This window comes from Betta splendens, chromosome 19, assembly GCF_900634795.4.
Source record: "Betta splendens chromosome 19, fBetSpl5.4, whole genome shotgun sequence".
Taxonomy (NCBI): Eukaryota; Metazoa; Chordata; class Actinopteri; order Anabantiformes; family Osphronemidae; genus Betta; species Betta splendens.
The window spans coordinates 14,160,316-14,181,107 of record NC_040898.2 but is presented as its reverse complement, the minus strand read 5'-3'; the positions used below and the strand labels follow the sequence as shown (position 1 = coordinate 14,181,107).

Below are 20,792 nucleotides of genomic sequence, written 5' to 3'. Positions count from 1 at the left end.
ACACGCACACAAGTTATGTAAATAGCTAACTTACATCAATAAACAAAAGCTAAAACACAAATAAAAAACAAATACAATAATGTTTTTTAAATGTAAGCTATATGTATTTTATAATACCTCTGCAATTACTGTTTATTACATACTGTTCCATATGTGCAACATACTGTTTGTTCACAGTCCTAAATATATTTTCAGGATATTTTACCTTCAATAAAGACAGTTATTCGTTTTTTAAGAAAGTTATTTTATTTCTAGATAACCTTCGACAAATAAAATACACCATCTATGTCTATTTACAAGCACAAATCTCTTCTAATATGCATTGACTGTACTACCAACTGTTAAAAATATATATTCATTCAATCATTCATTCATACTTCTATGTTAATATTACACAGCTTTTTCCAGTACAGCATAATCAAAAATTATATTTTACATTTCAGTGAAAAATAACCTATGTCACCATCTAATTCACAGCAAGTTGCTTCATTTGTATTAATATTTAACTTTTTACATTTCTATATTACAAAGAAGAGGTCACCAAAAAAATGCAGTTTAGAATAATCTCAGTTATTGCCATTTGTGATATATTGTATATTACCAAGTAATATTATATAATCCAAAACTATCTCTTCAAACAATAAACTTTCTAAAACTTATGATAGAAGCAATTAATGATAATTTATTAGGCAGAGAATTAATGCATGTGTCCAGGTTTGGCTCTATTATAACTGCAATTTAAACAAAAACTAATTTTCAAGAAAATGGTCGCTTTCAGGAAGGAGTTGCAATTCAGAATATTTTCTACATCCACAGCTCCAAAAGCAAATGTGCATGTGCGGTTAAATTTTCAGTTCTACAATACTGTGAAAGATCCTTCTAACAGTGTGAAAGGTGACCTGCTGTAAATATTCTTCATATGTATCAGTGGATGATCCTTTCATCTCGTTAAACCTCATATGTTTTGCGTAAGGAGCCCTTAAATGTATTTGTAAGCATGCACAGGTTAACTGAGCCTTTCAGATGGAGCAGGAGGCTTTAGCTGGGGTGGAAAATACTTTTATATTCGTTGAGGATGAACTCCACTATCTGGTTCTGAAACACCATGTGCATTGCGATGTTGGATGACTCCATCTCTGGCCGGAGCAGCGTCGGGCCAAACACAATGGCCACATTCTGCACAGTCATGCGATTGTCTTCCCCGTACTGGATGACCCTGTCGGACCAAATAAAACGACAATATGATTCTGATACAAAACTACCTCATTAGCCGGCGTGACGGCATGAAGCGTACCTGCACAAATGCCCAAAAATGAGTTTCATGGTATCATGATTTGCAGGAGGAAGCGACTCGACCAAGTCAGAGATGCAGGATAATTTTGTCTTGTAATCTGAAATTCCTTAAAAAAACACAACACAAAGTTTTCAATCTTATATATAAATATATTTATCACCTAACATTTTACAGTTGATTCGGTTCAGTTTCTATTGCTGATATGATGATATAAATATGTAATTACTGATGGCTGTGATGAAGTCATTAAAGTGGCTGAATGGGAAAAGCGGCTCAGGAAGCTCTCGGAAAAACAACTTCAACGCTCCGGTGATGACATGAACGTCCTCCCACTGGCCGTCCTCGAGGTCCAGCTCCTCTGTAAGGACACAAAGCAGGCGGAGAGCCTTAACGCACAGCAGGGGGCGCCGCGGTCTACAGAGAGGGAGCATCTGCTTGTCTGCTGAATGAGTGAAGTAAACTTTACCATGATCGGCTTTGAAGCGCAGTTTCTGAATGACAGCGAGGTTCCCATTCACTCTATAGAGCCCATCAATGTCCAAACCTGCCATAAAGCGCCTTTTAGTTGAGCAGGAACCCTTGGGTATGATTTGGACTTTGACATGAACGGTTACCTCGCCTTTCCACTGCTTTGGTACACTTCTCCACAAAACTCGGGACTGTGGTCCTCTCGTGGGCACACAGCGTGGCCAGGTGGCAGCCAAACACATTTTCTGCACATACATACAAACAAGAGCGATAAGAAATATAACCTGGTAAAAGCTGAAATAACAGCATTCAATGTTCACGCGTCCTCAGGCTTCGAGTCCTAGTGTTAGTGCTGTAGTGTAAAGGGTTCTTTTGGCTGGAAGCTACTGTACCTCTGATGTAGCCTTTCTCCTTGACGGACTGCAGCGTCGGACGTTTCATGAGGAACTTCATCAGCTTGGTTCGGACCTTCTTCTGGTCCGTGTCTCCTATGGAGCTGGTGGAGGGTGTGGGCGCAGGTTTGGAGGCTGGAGAGAAGTGAAGTGTGTTAGGAATAATAAGTAATAATGAGTGCAGCTCTGAGGGACACGGCTCACAGTTTTCTTTAGGCTCACGTCTTCGCTTCTCTACAGCGACGGCAGGTTTGTCATCTCGTTCTACGTTGGGAATCTTCTCATAAAGGTCTGCATCGTCCTCGTCTGAGTGATGTTCCTTGTACTCCTGAGAGACACAGAAAAACGTGAATCAACTACACTTTACAATACTAAGCTAATACGAGGAGTGGCCAGTGATGGACATGGAAGCTGACCAGTTGCCGGATGGTGTCCGTTAGGATTTTGTACCAGTCGTTGATGATGCTCTCTGTGTCGTACTGTATCAGGAACTCTGTACCGTTCTTGCTTTTTAACTGGAAGAGAGAAAAATCTGATGTTAAGGAAATGTTATTTCACTTTTTATCCCCAGTGCTCTGAAAGCTTTGAAAATCTCTGATACGATTATGAGGGTAGAAGCTGCTTTTTCTTCTGCATCTCCAGACATTTCAGACTTTTACACTTTCCTTAGTTATTTAAGCGTGATCATCTGACGAGTTCAGAGGGGAAGTAGCTCTTCAGTAGAAGTGATAGTGATCTAAAACTGTTACATACAGTCATGTTTTCAGGGTGCATGAACACAATGATTTAATATCAACATACAGTAAAGTGGAGTAAAAGGTCTGTGCGTGTGTTTAAATGAGCCAACAACTCTGGGTCTTAAGTGAAAGTAACATTACGCATGTTATTTGTTCGAGATTAAACACACACTGCGTTATGAGCAAACCAACACACCTCTAAGACATTCTTCTTGCTGGATTTGTCCTTGGAGGCCCAGCCAATCACGGCTCCTCGCAGCTCCACCATGACCTCTGGAACAATCTGATTAGTCTTGTTCTGTGCGAGAGAAAACGCACAGCCGCTGTCAGAAGTGACGACAATGCATGCCGAGAGAAACACAAACGAACAAAGCGCCGTCGGCTGAGGGTTTGTACGGGTGCGCGGTGTCACAGTGTGTAGTGGAACCCGCTCCCTCAGCAGACGGGAATAAGAAACGTGGGAGTGTGTGAGGACAGAGTTTCATATTGAAACTTCAAGTGTAAGGAAACAAAGAGGAACCAGCTTCATTCAGACCGACTCGTTCTGTCACCGCCCCTTTTGAAATGCGAGGAATGCAACGCGAGCAGGTGTGCAGCATTCAGGTGTCACAGCTCCTTTTTAATGCCGGCTGAGCATGAACGCGCGCCGACCGTTCTGAGTGCTACGCGTCGTACCGAGGCCCCCGTGGCTGCAGACTTGGGGTCCTTGTGGAACGTCAGCACGCCTCCGTGAAGCACCGTCCACGTCTGGGTCCAGTTTTTCCTGAAACGATGACACAGTCATGACTGAGAACTGAGGGGGAAGCAACCAGGCATCATATTAAAAACCAGCAACATGAGAACGTCGACTGCTCACCTGACTTTTTTGCCGTTTTCTGACACCTTTGTTTTGTTGAGGATTCCTGCTTTCTCTAAGTTCTGCAGCTGGAAATGTAAAAAAGAATGTTTGACTTTCTAGTAGACTTGCTCTCTATTTTATGTCTGTGATATGGGAGGATGTAAACAGACAATGCTTAGATACATTTTCAGGACCACTTTAGATGACGGACAGGAAGCTGTAACATCGACGCGTGTTCATACAGGCTTTTTCCACTTCACAGTATTGTTAGAAACTTAGGCCTCTAAATAGATTCAGTTGAAGCCAATGAACGCCTACACATAAACACTCTGTTGCTTCAACAGTCTGACGGAAACAAAAAAGGGAAGTTCATACAGCAACACACATTAAACGCACAACAGCAGGCGCGTCTAGTTCAGACAAGGAAATGCATCACTGTCTGACAGAGGATGGAACGGGGGGGTGACATTTAATGTTGGGGGGGGTTGTACAGGGCCCTGAGCGGAGGTGAACAACCCACGTTATAGCGCAGCCACCTGGAGGTCAGATAATAGGGGTTTCTCCAGGGTCTAAACCCAAAGGCCTTAAGAGAGACACAGAGAAGCGTTAATGGGCCGAGTGTCGCACCGCGCCCCGAAACCACAGCCACGAGCTGCACTCACATTCTGTTGAGTCTCTGGGGAGTTTCCTGTGCTGGAGCTGTCGCTGCTGTAGTCCGACGTGTTCCTCCGGTGAGTCGGAACGAACCTCTGCAGAACACGGGAAGAAGGAAACATGGGTCCACGCGTGCATTCATGCATTCACTGAACACGCGTGTGGGGCGGAGGCACCGGCACCAAAACACTCAATGCGGCCACGCCAGTGCCCTTGAGCAAGACGCTGAACCCTGAGAGTTGTTCAGGAACAGCACGCACACGCCTGCATTTGTATCCTGGAAATCCCAGGTGTTTGTGTACAAATACAAACTTTCCTCCCCCTCCTCCCCCTCCCTCCTGTTTCTGCTGCTCCATTTGCCTTGCTAAATAAGGGTTAAACGCCGCAGCCTGTTGAAGGGACTTGCCCTCGGTACTTTGGCCCGACTGAGGCTCTCTGTCTCGCTGACACGCCCTGAACGCGCCTCGCGTGTACTGGTATTTGTGTTGGTACCATGTCATCCTGGGGCGCGCTGAACTGGGACGGGCCCATGGTGTGCCTCCAGTTCTTAATGACGGAAGCGTTGTCTACGTCGCCGTTCTCCACCCTGGACGCGCCACAAGCCGCTGCCGGAGCCTAGCGGGAACACAGAGTAGCGTGATGTGATTTAAACAGAGAACAAGGATAACTCAGGCCAATGCCTGCATGCGTCGCCTGTACGCAGTCCAGATAAGAGAAAGGAGAAGCTGGTGATGTGTGGGTACGATTGCATGTGTGGCCAGTAATTATCTGCTCAAAGCGAAAGCTAACGCATCATGTTTCAGACTCTGAGCCTGAGCTTCTCCTTTTGGGCCCTGGCTCTCATCCTGCTTTACCTCAGGCAGGCTCCACTGAGACTTGGAGCCGTCTTTCAGGTAGTAGAAGGTCTTCCCTCGCTCGTCCGCAGACTTGATCCACTGTTACAAGACGTAAATATATAAGTTTCACATCAATCCTAGAAAATATCTGTGTTTTGGTGAAAAGCTGAACGTCTGGGTTCAGATGAGGCCGGACAGCCTCGGCGCGGACCTCTACCTGGTCTGAGCAGTGCTCACTGGAGAACACCCAGGTCCCGTTGGGTTCCACGTTGAGGTTCCAGCCAGTGGAGTTGCTGCGGTCCAGGTTGGCCCTGGGGATGCCGGGCCAGTTCTGGCCGTGGGCAAACTCTTTGGGGAGGGTGGGGGGTCCCGTGGCGCGGACCTCGCTGTAGGCCTCGGGCGGGCTGACGGCTGGGTAATCCACCTGGGGGTAGTCCTCCTCAGGCAGAGGCGGCTGAAGGTGGAAACACAGTCAGAGAAACCACAGGATGGGAGCGAGAGGAGCTGAAGAGTTGCTGCAGCGCTAAAAAACCCAGTGTTGAGACGCCCTTTTGTTTTGCCATCTTTCCTGTTTTGGTAAATTCTGAGAAATGACAGGAAGTGGGGCAACAGCTGGGGTTCAAAGGTCAAAGCATCCAGCACATCTTCCCCCACCCACTTAACACTAACAACAACAACAAAAAACCATGTGAGGACACTAATGTATGAAGATTGTGTTACTGAACTCTGTGCATTAGCCGTGACTTCCAATCAAGGACAAACGTGTCTGTTCTGACTCTTCTGGCTCTGAGCTCTTCTGCTATGTAGGCGCTCAGAATGGATTCCATTAAAGGCAGCCTGTATTTACGGCTATCCCCTGGGTGAAGCTAAAACAGGCTAAGTAGAGCAGCCAGGCCGTCCTTACCGCCGCGTCCTCCAGAAACCTGTGCACACTCATGGGCTCCATGGACGGGGGATACGGGCTCTGCTGCTCCGGAGGCTCCCAGGACGTCTCCCCAGACATTGTGTTGTGGTAGTAGGGGCGACCACTGGTCTCATCCACCAGCTGCTCCCAGTCTGAAGGCCACGCAGGAGGGGAGGGGGGGGGCAGAGAGTAGGCGGGAGACGGTGGGGGTGAGGGGAAACAAGGGCTCTGTGAAGGTGAGGGGTCTAGAAAGGGATTATCCCACGTGGTGCGTCCGGTGGGGGGGTGGTGGTAGTACTCCTGTCCACTGTCCCGATCAACGTGCACCTCCCATCCCTCCGGGTCGAGGTAGGAAGGAGAGTAGGACGAAGGCGCCGAGGGAGGAGACTCAGAGATGCTCTGGCGAAGCTGTGCTACGTTGACGTACACAGCTGACCTGATGTTTTCATTCTCCTCCTGTGGAGAGGCCAAAGATGACACATGTAGAACCTCAAAGCACAAAACAGGAAGCGTTTGTGTGTTTCTGTGACTTATTGATACGCGAGATAAACTGGCCGCCTGTTTCAAGCGCCAGCCTTGAGCCCGAGGCACCATTTTTAACGCTGCATCCGCTTCCGCATCTTACGCTGACAGGAAGTAGCGACAGCAGAACCCAACACAACACCAACCGCAGGTTTAGGCCGTTACCTCACGTTTCACGCCTCCATCGAAATGATCTGTAAATCTATTTAGCATCTGTCCAATCTCTGTCCGCACTGACGAACATGAGGCCTGTGAAACAGCAGCAGCGGTGAGTCAACCATCAGGCTGATGACAGAGGCAGAGGCATAATTATTATTATGGTATAAATAGCAGGTTTTCGCGTTCTAGAGGAAGCTACCGCTCCAGCAGAGTGTGGCAGGAACACAACATGCAAAATACTCGATCATCACAACTCATTTGTTTAGAGTAAGCTGGGAGGCTGATGAAAGGCGTCCTCTGTCTGCTAAAAGCAGGATTCAATCGACCCCTGCCAAAATAAAAGCCCTCTGCCCTCACCTGTGCTCTGCTGGGACAAGTCCTGACCACCGTGGGGCCCCGGGGACCCTCGTACGCTGTCATACTGGAACAAAGGCAAGAAGCCGCTCTCTCCTTCAGCGCTCGCTGTAACTGAGTCTCGCCTCATGGTCTATATTTACCCAGACCTGAGACCTGTGACTGCGTCTGTGCTGCGCAGGGTCGTTGCTCTGATAAACATGTGACACTGCGAAGCCAATAACCAGAGAACAACAGGCCTCCTATCACCAGTTCACATTTCTCGCAATACTCGTCGCAAACTACTTTATTTTGTTATACGTTTAAACAATGGAGACGACAGCGAGGTCTGTATCAGATGACCCCAGGTTTGAGTCAGCAGAACTGATGTGTTCAGCTCCTTTGTTTGAACGCAGTGAACTTCTGATATAAATCCCTCTTTAGCATGACTGAATGCTGAATCCCTTCCACCTCACGGCTCTAAGCGTGAACAAAGATCAGCGAGACTGCGTGTGAAGTGACACATGCAGTCTCGCTGATCTTTGTTCACGCTCCGGGCTTCTTTTTCTGGATCTGGAGCTGCTCATTTCTGTTGTATTTGTTGTAAGTGTAATAAAAACAAAAAAACAGCTTCTACGATTTCCTACAACTGCAAACGAAAATGTTGGAGGCTCATTAAAAGGTGACTAGTGAACGTGGAATCACTGGGTGAAGGGCTAATAAACGGATCTGGGTCACTCAACATCTCATCTCCAGGTTTAATGTGGAGTAAAAGAAGCAAATACTTCAGGACATAGTTTGTGGGTAATTAAAGGATCTGCATGTTTTCCACTGATAGAAGAAAAATGAAGTAACTTCTAAGTAAAATGCACCAGGGTGAAAGAGCAACTGTGGATTATTGACCTCCACATCCACTCTGAGCTTTGCTCTGTATCAGTTGCTGACTTCACTTCACGATTGATCTCAAAATAACAATGATTCAGTCAATGCGGACAACGAGCAGAGTGACCCCGAAACCGATCGACGGCCAACAACACACAGAGGCAGACAGAGGAAATGAAAGAGCTCCACCATTGATCTGTGACACAGCCACGCTGGAACATCCCCATCGCTTGGAAAGAAGCTACTCAAACCCAACCGCGCGCGACCAAAGGGAAACGAAAAGTACACGGTAGTAGTAGATAACTGCCAGACTGAGGACACTATGGAATACTAGCATCAAATATACCAGTGTGTATGGTCTAATAAACACAGCGCTCTAGTGGCTGGTTTTTTCCATCCCACAGTCTCTGATTCAACCACTGAAACCTCTGTAGGTGGTCAAAATTTGCACCATCTCAGTGTTGCATGCGAAGTTACACAGCTACTTCAGGTTCTTAATACTGCAAAAACAAAAGGAAATGTGTGGCACTCTTCATGTGTCTCCATATGACACGTCTCTGGTTCTCTGGTGTGGTCGCTTTGATACTAAGACTAAGAGACTAAGCCTGAAATAAAAGACCCCAAACCCCAAATCAGCAGCACCAAAATATAACCCTGACGCGTTACAGGAAGAGACAAGTGCAGCTCAAAGCAGGAAGTAAGCCATCAAAACATAATTACAGAGGACACATGAGCGAGTATGAGCTGCTCCGGCGTCACCTACCTGAGGCACCGCGGGCAGACTCAGGCGCTGCTTGGCCCGGTAACGCGAGCCAACCCTGGAGTACATGTCCACCATGTTCACATGGTCCTACTGAGAGAAAGCGAGTGTCCCAGCAGCAGCGCTCAGCGTGTGACGGGAGGGGCTCGCGCTCACATCCTCCCCGCGCTGCAGCCAGCGCAGAAAGCAGAACTGCAGAGCAGAACTCGTTACGACAGCAGCAGGAAGGGCCCGCGGAGAGTGAGGGTGAGGACGCAGACGCAGACGCAGACGCAGACGCAGACGCAGACGCAGATGCAGACGCAGACGCAGACGCGGACACTGAAACAGACGCAGACTTGGACGCGGACGCAGACGCGCACACGGATGCAGACGCGGATGCAGATGGAGACGAGGACGCAGACGAGGATGCAGACAGGGATGCAAACGGGGACGCAGACGCAGACGGACGGGTGCGTGAGACCGTCTGGGTCCGCAGCGGTGGGACAACAGGCCAGAGGGCAAGTGTCTGAGCGGCAGGAGCCCAGAACAGAGAGAGGCCGACAGGTCACTGCAGCAACAACCTGCCCTGCTGCAAAAAGGGACCATGGCAATGACACACCTCAGTTCAGTGGTTTTAGTAAACGAAGATGCTGCAAAAGGCGAATGAAGGTTCTACGCTGATGTAGTCGGGCAGTAACAGGGAGAAAGAGGAAGTGATGCTTTCAGACGAACAGGAAGCCTGGTGGAGGACGACGCCGGCCACTGTTTTTTTGGGTCAGGGTCGGTGTGAACCAGGTTTGAGGCCAGGTTTCCGCCCACGCTTGCCGACTGCTCCGCTGGTTCCAGCTGGTGCCGTGGAGCATCCAAAACTCCTTCCGCTTCCACGCACCTCCAGAGGAGATCGTTTGCCATTCAAATGTGAAAGAAAAACCTTGACAGCAGCCGGCGCTGCCTGATTTTAGAGATACGGGTCAGATTTACGCCTGCTCTTCACCTAAATTTGCATGATTTTAGACCTTTGGGGCATCGACGGGAGTGAAAATCCTCCAGAGCAGAGGAGATAACACGTCCGCCCTCAGCAATGCACCAAGCAGCAATCTGCCTGATTACTTAACCACATTAGCGCTCATCCAATCACACAATGGTGCAACAAATTGGGGCCCACATCACGCCACAAAACACTCACAGTCCGGCCATTGAATCTGTGGCTCCGCCCCCCTCTTACATCACACTCTCCATGGCCCAGAATCCAGGGAAGCTCCTGAAATGCTCCGTGGGGAATCTATCAGATAATCGTATTTTATCTCCACCCTCCGGTGCAGGTTTGCATGCTCTGCTGCAACAGGAACCACTGCCCATATTTAGGTGCAGGTGCAAGAAGCGAGTGCCATCATGCAACATGCAAACAAACGGCGCCACTGGAATAATCACAGGACGATAGGACACATGTCAGAAACATTCTTTAGAGTAGTGAGCACACAAAGGACATTCCTGTGTGTGAACTCCCACAGCCGCTGAACAAAGACCTCTGCCGTGTGTATGAGCTGCAAATGAAGATGTTTGACTTTCAGTGGAAGAAGTGTGAGCACTGCTTGACATTAGCCTTAAGAAAGCTACTCCTCTCCCTGGTTTGCGCCTAATAAATAGCCAACAGGCTGTTTGTGACAAAGTTTAAAGTTAGGCTCAAGTTGCTCCTTTGGTTCTTTGTCTAAACACAGATGGAGGCTGCTGTTTTGCTTGTGTTCTGCAAATTAACAGAAGCATATTTACTGTAATTTAATATACTGTATACAGGTTGCCAGGTTCTGATTTAGAATAATAGTCTGACAGGCTCATTGAAGCCATCGGGCGCCTCGGGCTTCACGTCGGATCACAGGCGGCTGATGAGACACTCACACGACCTGCTGGAGCAGTTCTCTGGCATCTCGTGTTGTCTGTTTCACACGGCAGCAGGAATGCGTGCTTTTGTACATGCGATGCGAGGTGTCCAGCACCTCCGGATGATGCATTCACTGTCATAGCTCACCTCAGGTTCAACCGCAGGGCCGACGGGGGTCAAACTTCCAAATGGATGTTTTCATCCGCTTAACAAACTTTACATCTGTTTCAGAGCCAAGAACGTGTGATCCTCTTGATATTAAACGGCGCACATTTCAGTTAATTACATATGCACACAGGCCAACTGCATGGCCTCCAGTCCCGTCCGCTCGCTGGGAGTCAGGCCAGACCACCTCAGATCACCATGGAGACGGCCCTCCATTGTGAGGACAAGAATTGATGCACTTGAGGGGTCCTGGCACGTCTACAGCCCCTGTTACAACTGTAGGGGCTCATTCATGCCTCCACTGGGGAGTTTAAAGGCGTAAATTACAGCGAGCGGTGATCGCGAGGCATAAATTCATTCCAGTGTTTGACGCTGGAGCGACAGTGCTGATAATTACAGCGTTACGGTGCGCACATAATCGCTGGATGCGCTTGGAGACGAGACTGAGCCGCAACACTTGGCTAAAAAGCACCCGAAACTTTCTCCTTCCCCCTCCTTTACCTGTGACTAACCCATGGACAGGTGCCATCGACTCACCTGGAACCCAAACTCCTCTCGTGTCTATTCAGCGAACCACTGCACGTCCGCTGAACGTTGGTGAGACGGCGGACAGACTGGCGCTCGTGTCATCGCCCGCTTTGCGATGCGCGTAAACATAATTCCCAGGACCGTCGCCGGCGCTGGGAAACCAGGTAGCAGCTGGAGCTCTGGGAGTGGCCGCAGCTTTCGCGTTAACTCTTTCCTTTCCTGGGAAGACGCCGCCTCCGACCCGACCTGTTCCTAACCTGTTCTGCTGCCACGCAGTGGCTGCGCGTAAAAAGTTGACCAGACGCGCATTTGCGCATTCGCGCATTTACGCACCGGCCTGGAGCCGAACACCGCAAAGCCTCTGTTCAAAACGAGGCTCCGAGTTCAGCGGCCGCGCAAAAGAAAGCACAGATGAACGAGTGAAATGCGAGATACACACCCGGTGGAAGTGCGTCCAGGAGCTCGGCTGAACAAGTCTGAGTGTGAATCAGCTGCTTTCACTGAGGCATTCAAGAAGCACCTCGTTCGCCCATAGAAGTGTCATGAAAGAGGGCGACCGGTGGCCATTCATATGCTGATGAGCTGGCACCGAGACCCTGAACGCAACCCGCACTAGCTCCACGTCTGGGCCCTCACTGCTGAACAGGCCTCCAGCCTCAACGTGGCCCAGGTTCACAGCTGGAACCAAAACTCCAGCGCTAATAAATAACTGGTGATTTAATAACTCTCAGCACTATTAAATCTGTGAAACAGGAAAAAAAAAACGGTGTGAGAAACTTTTAGCGGCGCCAGAGGGAGCTGTGGAATCGGATCCTGGTCCCAAATGACGGGGTTCAAACCTGCAGCTCTGGTCCTGAACTTTTCACATAAACTTCAGCAGATTAGAAAATAGAAATATTAAAGTAAAGATACTTTAAAAATAAATTACAATAGAAATAGGACACTTTCACTTTGTGAGTCTAAAAAAAGATAAATATGTACTTTTGTTTGAAATTCACTTAAACTGAATCAAAGTTATTTGGGACTTATTCCAACTGGAAACCAAAGAATGAAAGGCTTTCACTTATTATCTCCAAAAGGACAGAGATAAATGGGCCAACACTCCTTAAACTGACTCTGGGTCAGTAAAGCCTTTTTCAGGGCTGGGCTGTGACCTGGATCCACGTCTTACGCGGTGAAACAGCGCCCCCTAGTGGCTGCAACGATACAATCACATAATGCCCACCGGAGGACATCAGTATAAAACCTACCAGCTCAGGGGACAGCGTGTCTGTAGAAGATGCTCGTGCAGATGGGACCAGATCCTCCTGCTGCGATGCAGAAAGGCCACAGAAGGCAGCGGGGCTGGGAGGAGCAGGGAACGAGTCCAGGTCTGTGACGGTTATCTCCGGTATGGTGTCATATACAGGGTTCGGGGGCGAAGAGAAGACCAGGCTGTCGTCCACAGTCGTCACGACAGCCGCCTGTGGCTCTTCTGCTTTAACCGCCAGCAACAGGCTTCTGGGCCGTTTGGGTCCGTTCCGGACCTTCGGCACATGAAGAGGCCGTGAGTACAGCTGATCGCCACTTGTTTTCAGAGGTTCAACGCTGTTGTGGTTCTGGGCTTTTTTTGGAGCCTCCCACAGTTTTATATCTGGTCTGTCGTCACACAGGCCAAAGGTGGAGAACCTGTACGTCTGTCTGGAGGCGTCCTGAGCTGAGGCCTGCGTGGTTTCAGCCTCGTCCTCGGGTCCAGAGGCGGCCGGCGCCTCCTTCATGTACTGTGCCGGCACATAGAAGGGCTTGGTGTGCAGGTCTCTGCGGACGTGCCACCAGTGCTCGTTGGTCTTGGAGACCAGGATGTAGCGCTCGTTGGGCTTGATGGACACCGTGTGGCCGTCCTTGGCTTTGTACTCGAACTCATACTGCACCAACACCAGCTCCATGCTCCAGCCGGCTCCTCTGTGGCTCCTGGGTCAAGGCGCTGTGAACATCCTGGAGCTGCAAATAGAGGAAATGTGAGTTAAACACGTGAGTGGCTCTAATGCATAGACGCGGTTTTAGTGCTTAGTCGTGTGTTTGTGGTCATTTTCGTGTCTGCTTGTTGTTGTTTCTCATTGAGGTTACTCTGAGTCTCTGCAGATTCCTGGCGTCTCAGGCCCAAATACAGCACATCGCGTTTAGACCAAGCGCGGCGTCAGATTCGAGCCGGGTCTGAACTAAAAGGGTGCCAGAGGTACAAGCCTGCACACAGGAAGTCGCTTCCATTTCTGCAAAACAAAGGCGCAACCAAAGCTCACTCACCGACCACTGAAGCTGCAGACTGAAGCGCTGCTCAGCCGCAAGACAGGAAGCCGGACGAACCCCCGGCGCAGCGTCAGCCTGATGTCACCTGCCAATCTCAGTTTGCCATGAGAGGAGGGCTCATCCACGCAGCGCTCGAGGCTTCACGGCTCCGTCGTGAACTACGGCACACAAGTAACAACAGGATGTCACGGTCGGCAGCTGTTCAGTACACAAACACTCCTTTTTGCTCATTAGTTTAAATGGTTCTACTGAACTTACACCAACAGTCTGGTTTGGACACACGTTCTCATTTTAATGGTTTTTCCTGATATTTCATGAGCCTAAAAATAACGAATGAACCTGACAGGCGCCGGTGAACGAATTGACGACCTCATGAAGCTGAAGGGAGAATGAGGAGTGGGTGTAAAGCAGTAACGAAAGCAAAACGTCTAGCTAAAATATAAAAGGAGTTAATTCACACTCATTTCTTCACTGCACAATTCATGTGTTCATTCATCAATTTGATGTCTTTAGTGAGAATCTACAATGTCAACAGTGATGAAAATAAAGAGTTTGACTGGTAGAGAACATGCTGAAATGCATGTTTACAAAGAAAATGACGAAACAGAAAATTAACCAATATATGAATGACTTCACTAAGTTTCCACATCTTAGTTCTAAAACCAAATTAAATTGTTCAAATATTGGAAGGTACGTTTTCTGAATGTGAAAGACTTCAAATATGAGCACAAACTCACCAATGAGGAAAAACTCACATCCTGCTACTTCATATCCTCAGGTTTAATAGTTTGTGTCCTTGGGCGACTTATTTAGTAAATTCCTCGTCTGTCAGGCGACCGTGAAGCGGATTGACTCTCGGCTCACGCTGCTGCTGCTGCTGCTGCTGCTGCTGCTGCTGCCAGATCCACTGCCTCGCTTCTATTTCCTGTTCTCAGCAAGCGGTTGTTGAACCAAGAGAGGCCGATGAGGCATGGCAGGACTGAAACACAAGAAATGGGAAGTCTGAATATAACCATACTTCCCAATGCGTCGTCAATACTGTTTTTATACACAGAGCGGACAGAGGGTGGACTGGAAAGAGCGGTGACTCGTTGGGACATCATGGTATCACCAAACAAGAGTTAAAGGGGCAACAGAATGCTGGGAGGAAAATAGAACATGACTAATGTGGCTGCAGGACGTGTATATGGAGATAGATATTAATAGAAGGCTAAAAGTGACACATCATAATAGGATTACATGAAAATAGTAATAAACAATATATAGTACATCAGCGATTTCCTCTTGTTCTCACTGGAAACGTCCCACTTCAAGCGGCACACACAAGTTTTGTTCCAACTATCTCTGGACCGAGGCCACGTGTTAAATGTCATTAACAAGTTTCAGGGTGGACCCTCGCCTCACGGACTCCACGTCTCACTTCCTTAACTCACAGGAGCAGAAATAATCCACCGGCCGCATCTCACTTTGAACACACATGAAGTTTATTGGCAACGCCGCAAGTTCCTTTTTTTGTATATTGTATTTATATTTGCAAAATGACAGAAGTGAACTTGAATATTTTCACCTGCATAAATTACAAATTCTACAGTTTATCACTTTTGTACAAAAGGGATGTTACAGTCGTTACAGTACAACACACAAATGGCAGTTTTGTGCAATAAACATCCAAACCGGACACGTAAGAAAATACAATGTAACAACAATCTGGCAGGTTGTTCTGTGTAAATGTAATTCACCTGTAAAACGACCACTCTGATCCATGCAGTGGCAATAATCCTCTGAACACATTGATGCTTTTAAAGTTTCCTATGTGCTAATAACATGAGGAATCCCAGCCGTAGCGCTGTGCTCCACTCCTCACCTGATCTTGCTGACTCTGACAGGGCAGTCATTGATTTCCAGATCTTTGGACTCCAACATAAAAACATGTCACTTTGGTCCATCACAACAGGATGTACTTCATATTTTGGTCTGTTTAAAATATAAATGAATTCCAGTATTTTGTTATAAAAAATAAGGCAAATCGTATTTTAAAACTATTATTTACCCACAACACCACATTTTATTTAGTAGTTACACTCTGCACATAGGGCTGAGCTGCATAATCCATTAATATCTGTGCTAGTTCTATCAAAGGTGTATGGGTTCAGTTTTAAAGTGTCCATGTGCAGCGATACCCCTCAGGATTCAGCTCATATGGCCTTGATGTCGATAAGGTGGCCATGCTGGGCCCCTTGTCGTAGGTTCTTGATCCCTTGCAGCTTGCGACCGTGAAGCGTGAAGCGGGACCAAGCGGCCAGCTGCAGCAGGGCACAGGTGATAGGCACGAATACCAACATGTGGAAGCAGCCCAGACGCAGAGGCTGAGTCCCTGAGCCGGAGGAGACATCAGGCACAGGCACCACAGAGTCCTTCACAGGATCCCTCTCAAAGATGTCATAACCTGGGAAGATACAAACAATTTGATGAATACGATGCATAGACTGATAATGCGGAACAGACTCAGGGACAAACTACACTTCATAAAAACAGGACAGACAGGGCCAAGCGTGAGCATTTACCTGTGTACACACACAGCAGCCAGGTGCCGATGAGCGGAGCAAACGTCTGGCCTGGTTTGGTCAACAAGGCCACCATCCCGAAGAGAAGCGCAGACGCAGCCTGCTGCCGCCGGTTCACCACAAAGTCCTCATCCACCAGGTCCGTAATGACCAGCTTCAGCAGTTTGCACGTCCCCTCTGTAAACACCCGGTTACTAGGAGGAAGAGAAGTCCGAAGGAGGGTCACACACAGAGTACACACAGAGACCGCATTATGTAGTGTGAACAAACTAGTTTAACAGTGTGGTCACTGGTTGTGATACTGATGAGTGATAGAAGCAAACAACTTGACACATTCACAGCTGTGGCTAGAATGACTAACTGAGCAGCTCTCACAACAGTGACAGAAAAGCATTTGAACCATGTTAACAATAGAAACAGCATTGTAAGTTGATATTAACCACGAAATAAGACGGCCAACTACAATAAAACCTTTAAAATGTCAAACACGCGATGTGATTAAGGAACAAGCAGAATCCAGAGATTTCCTTGTGTGCTCAGATTTCAGCCCTCGCGACCCAACTCAAGTCAAGTTCATTTTTGCTAAGGAACAAGTGTATGTCAGTGAACACAAGCATAATATTGTTAAGTGAATTTGGAAACAAAGTGTGACACCAAGATCCCCTGTAGTGGATGCAAAGAAGGTTTTTTGTGTAAGATCAGGCTGTAGACACACATCCGCCTTAATGCTCAAACCAGTGCTTTGTCAGATCGAATCTTCATTCGTGTCAATTATTCATATTCATTTCTGCAAATGACATGCATCCAACGCTGGTGCAAAAAGTGTTGCAGTCCTCAACTGCCACGCATGCAAAGTGATTTTCCACTTGTCTTTACTTCCTCCAGACTGATGTTGATGATAACAAACAATGTGCACAATCACAAAGAGTTGAACCTGAGGTGGTCATATCGTCAGAGACTCAATCGCTTCTATACCCGAGAACACGTAGGCTGGGTGGTTTTTGCAGGCGAGTCTGTCTTTGTAAACACAAACCTTTAGCACGCGTCGCTGTGTGTTGGCATTTAGCTTTGAAAATGAATAAAACAAGCAAATAAAAGTACAAGCTGTCACACATCGGATCCCTGATGCATGTCCTAATGTGTGTGCGTGGCCATACCTAGCAATGAAGATGCACAGCAGATAAATGTGGTCAGCCCCTGCCAGCAGCATAGCTACACTAAGTCCCAGTTTGAGCAGAAATAGCCAGCGGATAACCTGGTAAACGCCGTGACGCTGGCACAGCGTCAGGAAATACAAGTTGTTCACGTGGGGGGCAATGTAAGAGATCCCTGTGTGAGAGCAAAAGCAGAGCGGCATTTAAAAATAAAAAGTCTAGAAATCAGCAGGAATACATCATCATAAAAGAAAAGGAAGTGAGGAGCAAATTAAAAAATAATCGTGTAGCCACATACAGATCAGTTCCTGATCTCATATCATGGTACAGTAGTTTTCTAGTAACCACTACATTATAATGTAATGTACTTATGTCTTAATGCATCATTTTGGCTTTATTTTGTTTCAATAAAACTTATCTCACCAAGTAAGACTGAACCTGTAGAGGCAGAGATATTATCAGACAAGAGATGCTCCAGGAACAGAGGGAAGAAGTTGTTGTTGAAGTGGCAGTGAAACACCTGCAGGGGGAAACACAAAGACCATCTGTGGACTGTGTACATTCAAAATCTAGAAGATTAAGATTCACAGCATGTCAGGGAAAGATAAAAAAATAACAATATACAAGACAAGACTATTGTAAATAATAAATTTCTGTCTCTCTTTCACTGATTAGCATCTTACCTGGACAAGGTTCATTGACACAAACCACATGAAGTTTCTTTGTCTAGAGAGCTGCTTGAGATACTGGCCAATAGTGACAGGCTTTTCTGGATGTGTATGTGGAGCCTGGCCAACACTCAGCCTGGGACACAAGAAAAGAAAACATGAGAAGCGTGAGATAGGAGGAGGACAACGCAGCCTAAAAACAACTCAGCCAAACTGTTCAGGGATTCTGCAAAGCTTTTAATATCCTTACTCTTTCAGCATCTGCTCCTCATCCTGCCTTGGACAAATGTCTTTTTGAAAATGACTCTGCAACAACCTGGACACTACATAAAATCCCAAGATAGAAAAAGCTGCCAGTGTCACACAGAAAAGACGAAACGAGTAGAAGTCCTCTTTGTCCCAGAAACAGTAGGACAAAAAAACAGAAACCGAGCCCAGCGCGCTGAACACCGAGCAGTGAAAGTTGAGGCGCGTGCGATCGGCGGCCGACACGGCCAGGTCTGCCAGCAGGGCGCTGTGGTGGAGGTCCACCATGGTGAGGAAGCCGTCGTACAGGCACAGGCACAGCAGGAACTGCAGACCCGGCCGGGCCCACGCCACCCAGAAGGCCAGGAACGAAAGGGCGAAGAGCGGGCCATTGGTGGAGAGCGCCTTCAGTCTCTTCAGCACCACCTCTGGAGACGTGACCGGAGAGCCCGTCCTGGGTGGAGAAGGCAGAAGTCAAGTTAGAGTGCCAACACGGACATTGAGGTCGAGTCACAGTTTGTTTAATTGGAACCAAATGCAAACAGATGGCAGCCTTATGTTTGATGGCGCTCCCTGTCTAATGTTTAATTAGCCACATGACGCAGGCCGTTCTGTCCAACAAGAGCTTAACCTGACATTTACGAGCGCTGGGGCGGATGAGTCACGTCGTTGGAGCCATCAGGGCTCAGGTAGATCAGATGAAGACGCTGATGACGACTAGTATGTGATCTCTGAGGAAGGAGACTTTCACTTTAATATCAAGGGAAGATGATGACACTTACTGAGGGGAGCTGAGGAAGGTGCGGTCACTCAGCCAACCAAACAGAGGGTCGTTCAGGCTGTTCCATATGAGGAAAACTGTCTGCGGAACAGAAAAATAAATGAAGGACAGGACAAGTTAGAGGAGCTGGCATGTAGAAACACTGGGCTAGCAGTGAAACATCATAACCCAGCTGGAACTGTCCCAGACGCTGCTTCCTCACCTCTCCCACCCAGAAGGAGACTTTGTCAATCTTGTAAACAGACACAAACGTCTCCACGTAGTAAAGCAGGAACACGTTGTGCAGGATGGAGGTGAACAAGGCCAAGGATCCGTAGAGCAACGCCGCTGAGCCAACACCTTGCCAGCAGCCCCAGACGCCGCGGCCCATTCTTCCTCCTCAGTCTCTGCCCTCGCTCCTTCCTCTGTGCCGAGCTGGAACCATGTCACGGCCGGGCCGACCCCGGGTCACGGCCTCATGGCGGCTGCAAAACCGATGAGCAACAGTGTGAACTCACCGAGAGTTGTCGGGAATGTTTTTAGCGCGTCAGTCCTCACCAGACTAGCAACACTTTATTGATCTCTAACCCCAACTATTGCCGATAAGCTAAGGGTTAGCGGTAGCTAGCATTAGCATTAGCCGACAAGCTGGCTCACAGAAATTATATCTTCGTAAATGAGTATCAACCATAATCATAACAGAAGGTACGTACCGACAGAAGAGCTGTTACCGTGTTAATCCTCCGTACTGCGTCCGGAAACCTAACAAGTTGTGTCCGGCTGTCGTGACGGTCCGTAGCGGCTGCGTAGGCGCAGACGGTCTGAGTGACGTCACGACTACAGCTGCGCCGAATTAATGAGGCTTCTCGAGCGGAGCGGCCACAGGCGAAGTCACAGCGCCCCCTAGCGGTCAAACGGTGAAGTGCAGATGTTTAAATGGTCTGCAGAAAAGACAGTAGATGCAGCCAGGGACTGTCACAATGGTTAATTAAAAGACAACAACACAGTCAAAACGGAGAATAAAGAATCAGTGTCATTTAATTCAATTCTATTTAATTTATTGATTGAATCAGTTTTATTCAATTCAATTCAATTCAATTCAATTCAGGTTCTGTCTCTGTGGCTGCTGCAGCTCTGCCTGTGGGGTTCTGTGTGGGTCGCAGCACCTGCCCTCCTGAACTGAAGGTGTGTGGGCTCCCTGGCTGCTAGGGTTCTTTCCTCTGCTTGTTGGATGGGCGTAGTGTCCGAGCTCCTCCATCACCCTGGCTTTCACAAGTGGCATAGTTCATGCACCAACGTCTGCCTCACCCTTTGGGTGAACAGCGTTAAGCTGCAGCTTTACTAACCTTGTAGTGTGACACTCAACAGCTGAGCTGATAAACAGGCTTTCTAAGCCCTGTTAAATCTAAATCTAATGTGTAAATATGGAAATTGGGGTATTGTATGTCATGGCTATTAGAAAGTATTATGAGATTATGTATAACAATGCATATGTGTATGTATATGATATATATATGTTTGTATGAGTGTGTGTGCACATACATTAACATTATTATTGGTATTAGTATTAATCTCAAAGGTAAACCACAGTACAGCAGTTGTTTAGTTATGAATGTGTTAGCCTAAGGTTCATCCCTGCTTATTTATTTTGCATCGATTGTTTGCTTAACTGATTTGCTTGGTTTCAGCAGCTGGTTGCACCCCCCCCTCCCGCACACACACCTCAAAGCAAAAACTCAACCTGTCCACCAACAAAGCGACATCGCACATATTGAGGATTG

At 47.8% G+C, this 20,792-nt stretch overlaps 2 protein-coding genes and 1 long non-coding RNA gene across 11 annotated transcripts; 1 reads left to right on the top strand and 2 right to left on the bottom strand.

The window, feature by feature from the left end:
- Nucleotides 1–210: 210 nt before the first annotated feature.
- On the bottom strand, nt 211–14,687 carry arhgap27 (Rho GTPase activating protein 27). 8 transcript variants are annotated; one of them, XM_029134202.3, is made up of 20 exons: nt 14,357–14,680; nt 13,617–13,777; nt 12,584–13,313; nt 6,124–6,579; nt 5,437–5,673; nt 5,238–5,318; nt 4,876–4,998; nt 4,392–4,478; nt 4,250–4,312; nt 3,748–3,815; nt 3,567–3,654; nt 3,088–3,189; nt 2,571–2,669; nt 2,377–2,482; nt 2,155–2,289; nt 1,909–2,007; nt 1,761–1,838; nt 1,521–1,652; nt 1,295–1,400; nt 212–1,216 (listed from the first exon to the last, which is right to left on the bottom strand). In XM_029134202.3, exons 3-20 carry the CDS (start codon nt 13,256–13,258, stop codon nt 1,039–1,041), a joined length of 2,913 nt encoding a protein of 970 aa, XP_028990035.1. In that variant the 5' UTR covers nt 13,259–13,313; nt 13,617–13,777; nt 14,357–14,680; the 3' UTR covers nt 212–1,038. The 8 variants fall into 8 exon arrangements, with proteins under 8 accessions (XP_028990032.1, XP_028990035.1, XP_028990031.1 ...); XM_029134201.3 differs by having other exon boundaries at nt 213–1,216; nt 2,359–2,482; nt 14,357–14,676; XM_029134199.3 differs by having other exon boundaries at nt 211–1,216; nt 1,521–1,838; nt 14,357–14,687.
- On the top strand, nt 13,199–15,248 carry LOC129603400 (uncharacterized). Its single transcript, XR_008693216.1, has 2 exons — nt 13,199–13,330; nt 13,455–15,248. It is a non-coding gene; the product is annotated as an uncharacterized LOC129603400 (long non-coding RNA).
- On the bottom strand, nt 15,082–19,880 carry mfsd13a (major facilitator superfamily domain containing 13A). 2 transcript variants are annotated; one of them, XM_029134205.3, is made up of 9 exons: nt 19,725–19,880; nt 19,235–19,496; nt 19,034–19,113; nt 18,256–18,705; nt 18,021–18,141; nt 17,761–17,857; nt 17,341–17,512; nt 16,184–16,377; nt 15,082–16,065 (listed from the first exon to the last, which is right to left on the bottom strand). In XM_029134205.3, exons 2-9 carry the CDS (start codon nt 19,400–19,402, stop codon nt 15,815–15,817), a joined length of 1,533 nt encoding a protein of 510 aa, XP_028990038.1. In that variant the 5' UTR covers nt 19,403–19,496; nt 19,725–19,880; the 3' UTR covers nt 15,082–15,814. The 2 variants fall into 2 exon arrangements, with proteins under 2 accessions (XP_028990038.1, XP_028990040.1); XM_029134207.3 differs by having other exon boundaries at nt 19,743–19,841.
- Nucleotides 19,881–20,792: the final 912 nt, after the last annotated feature.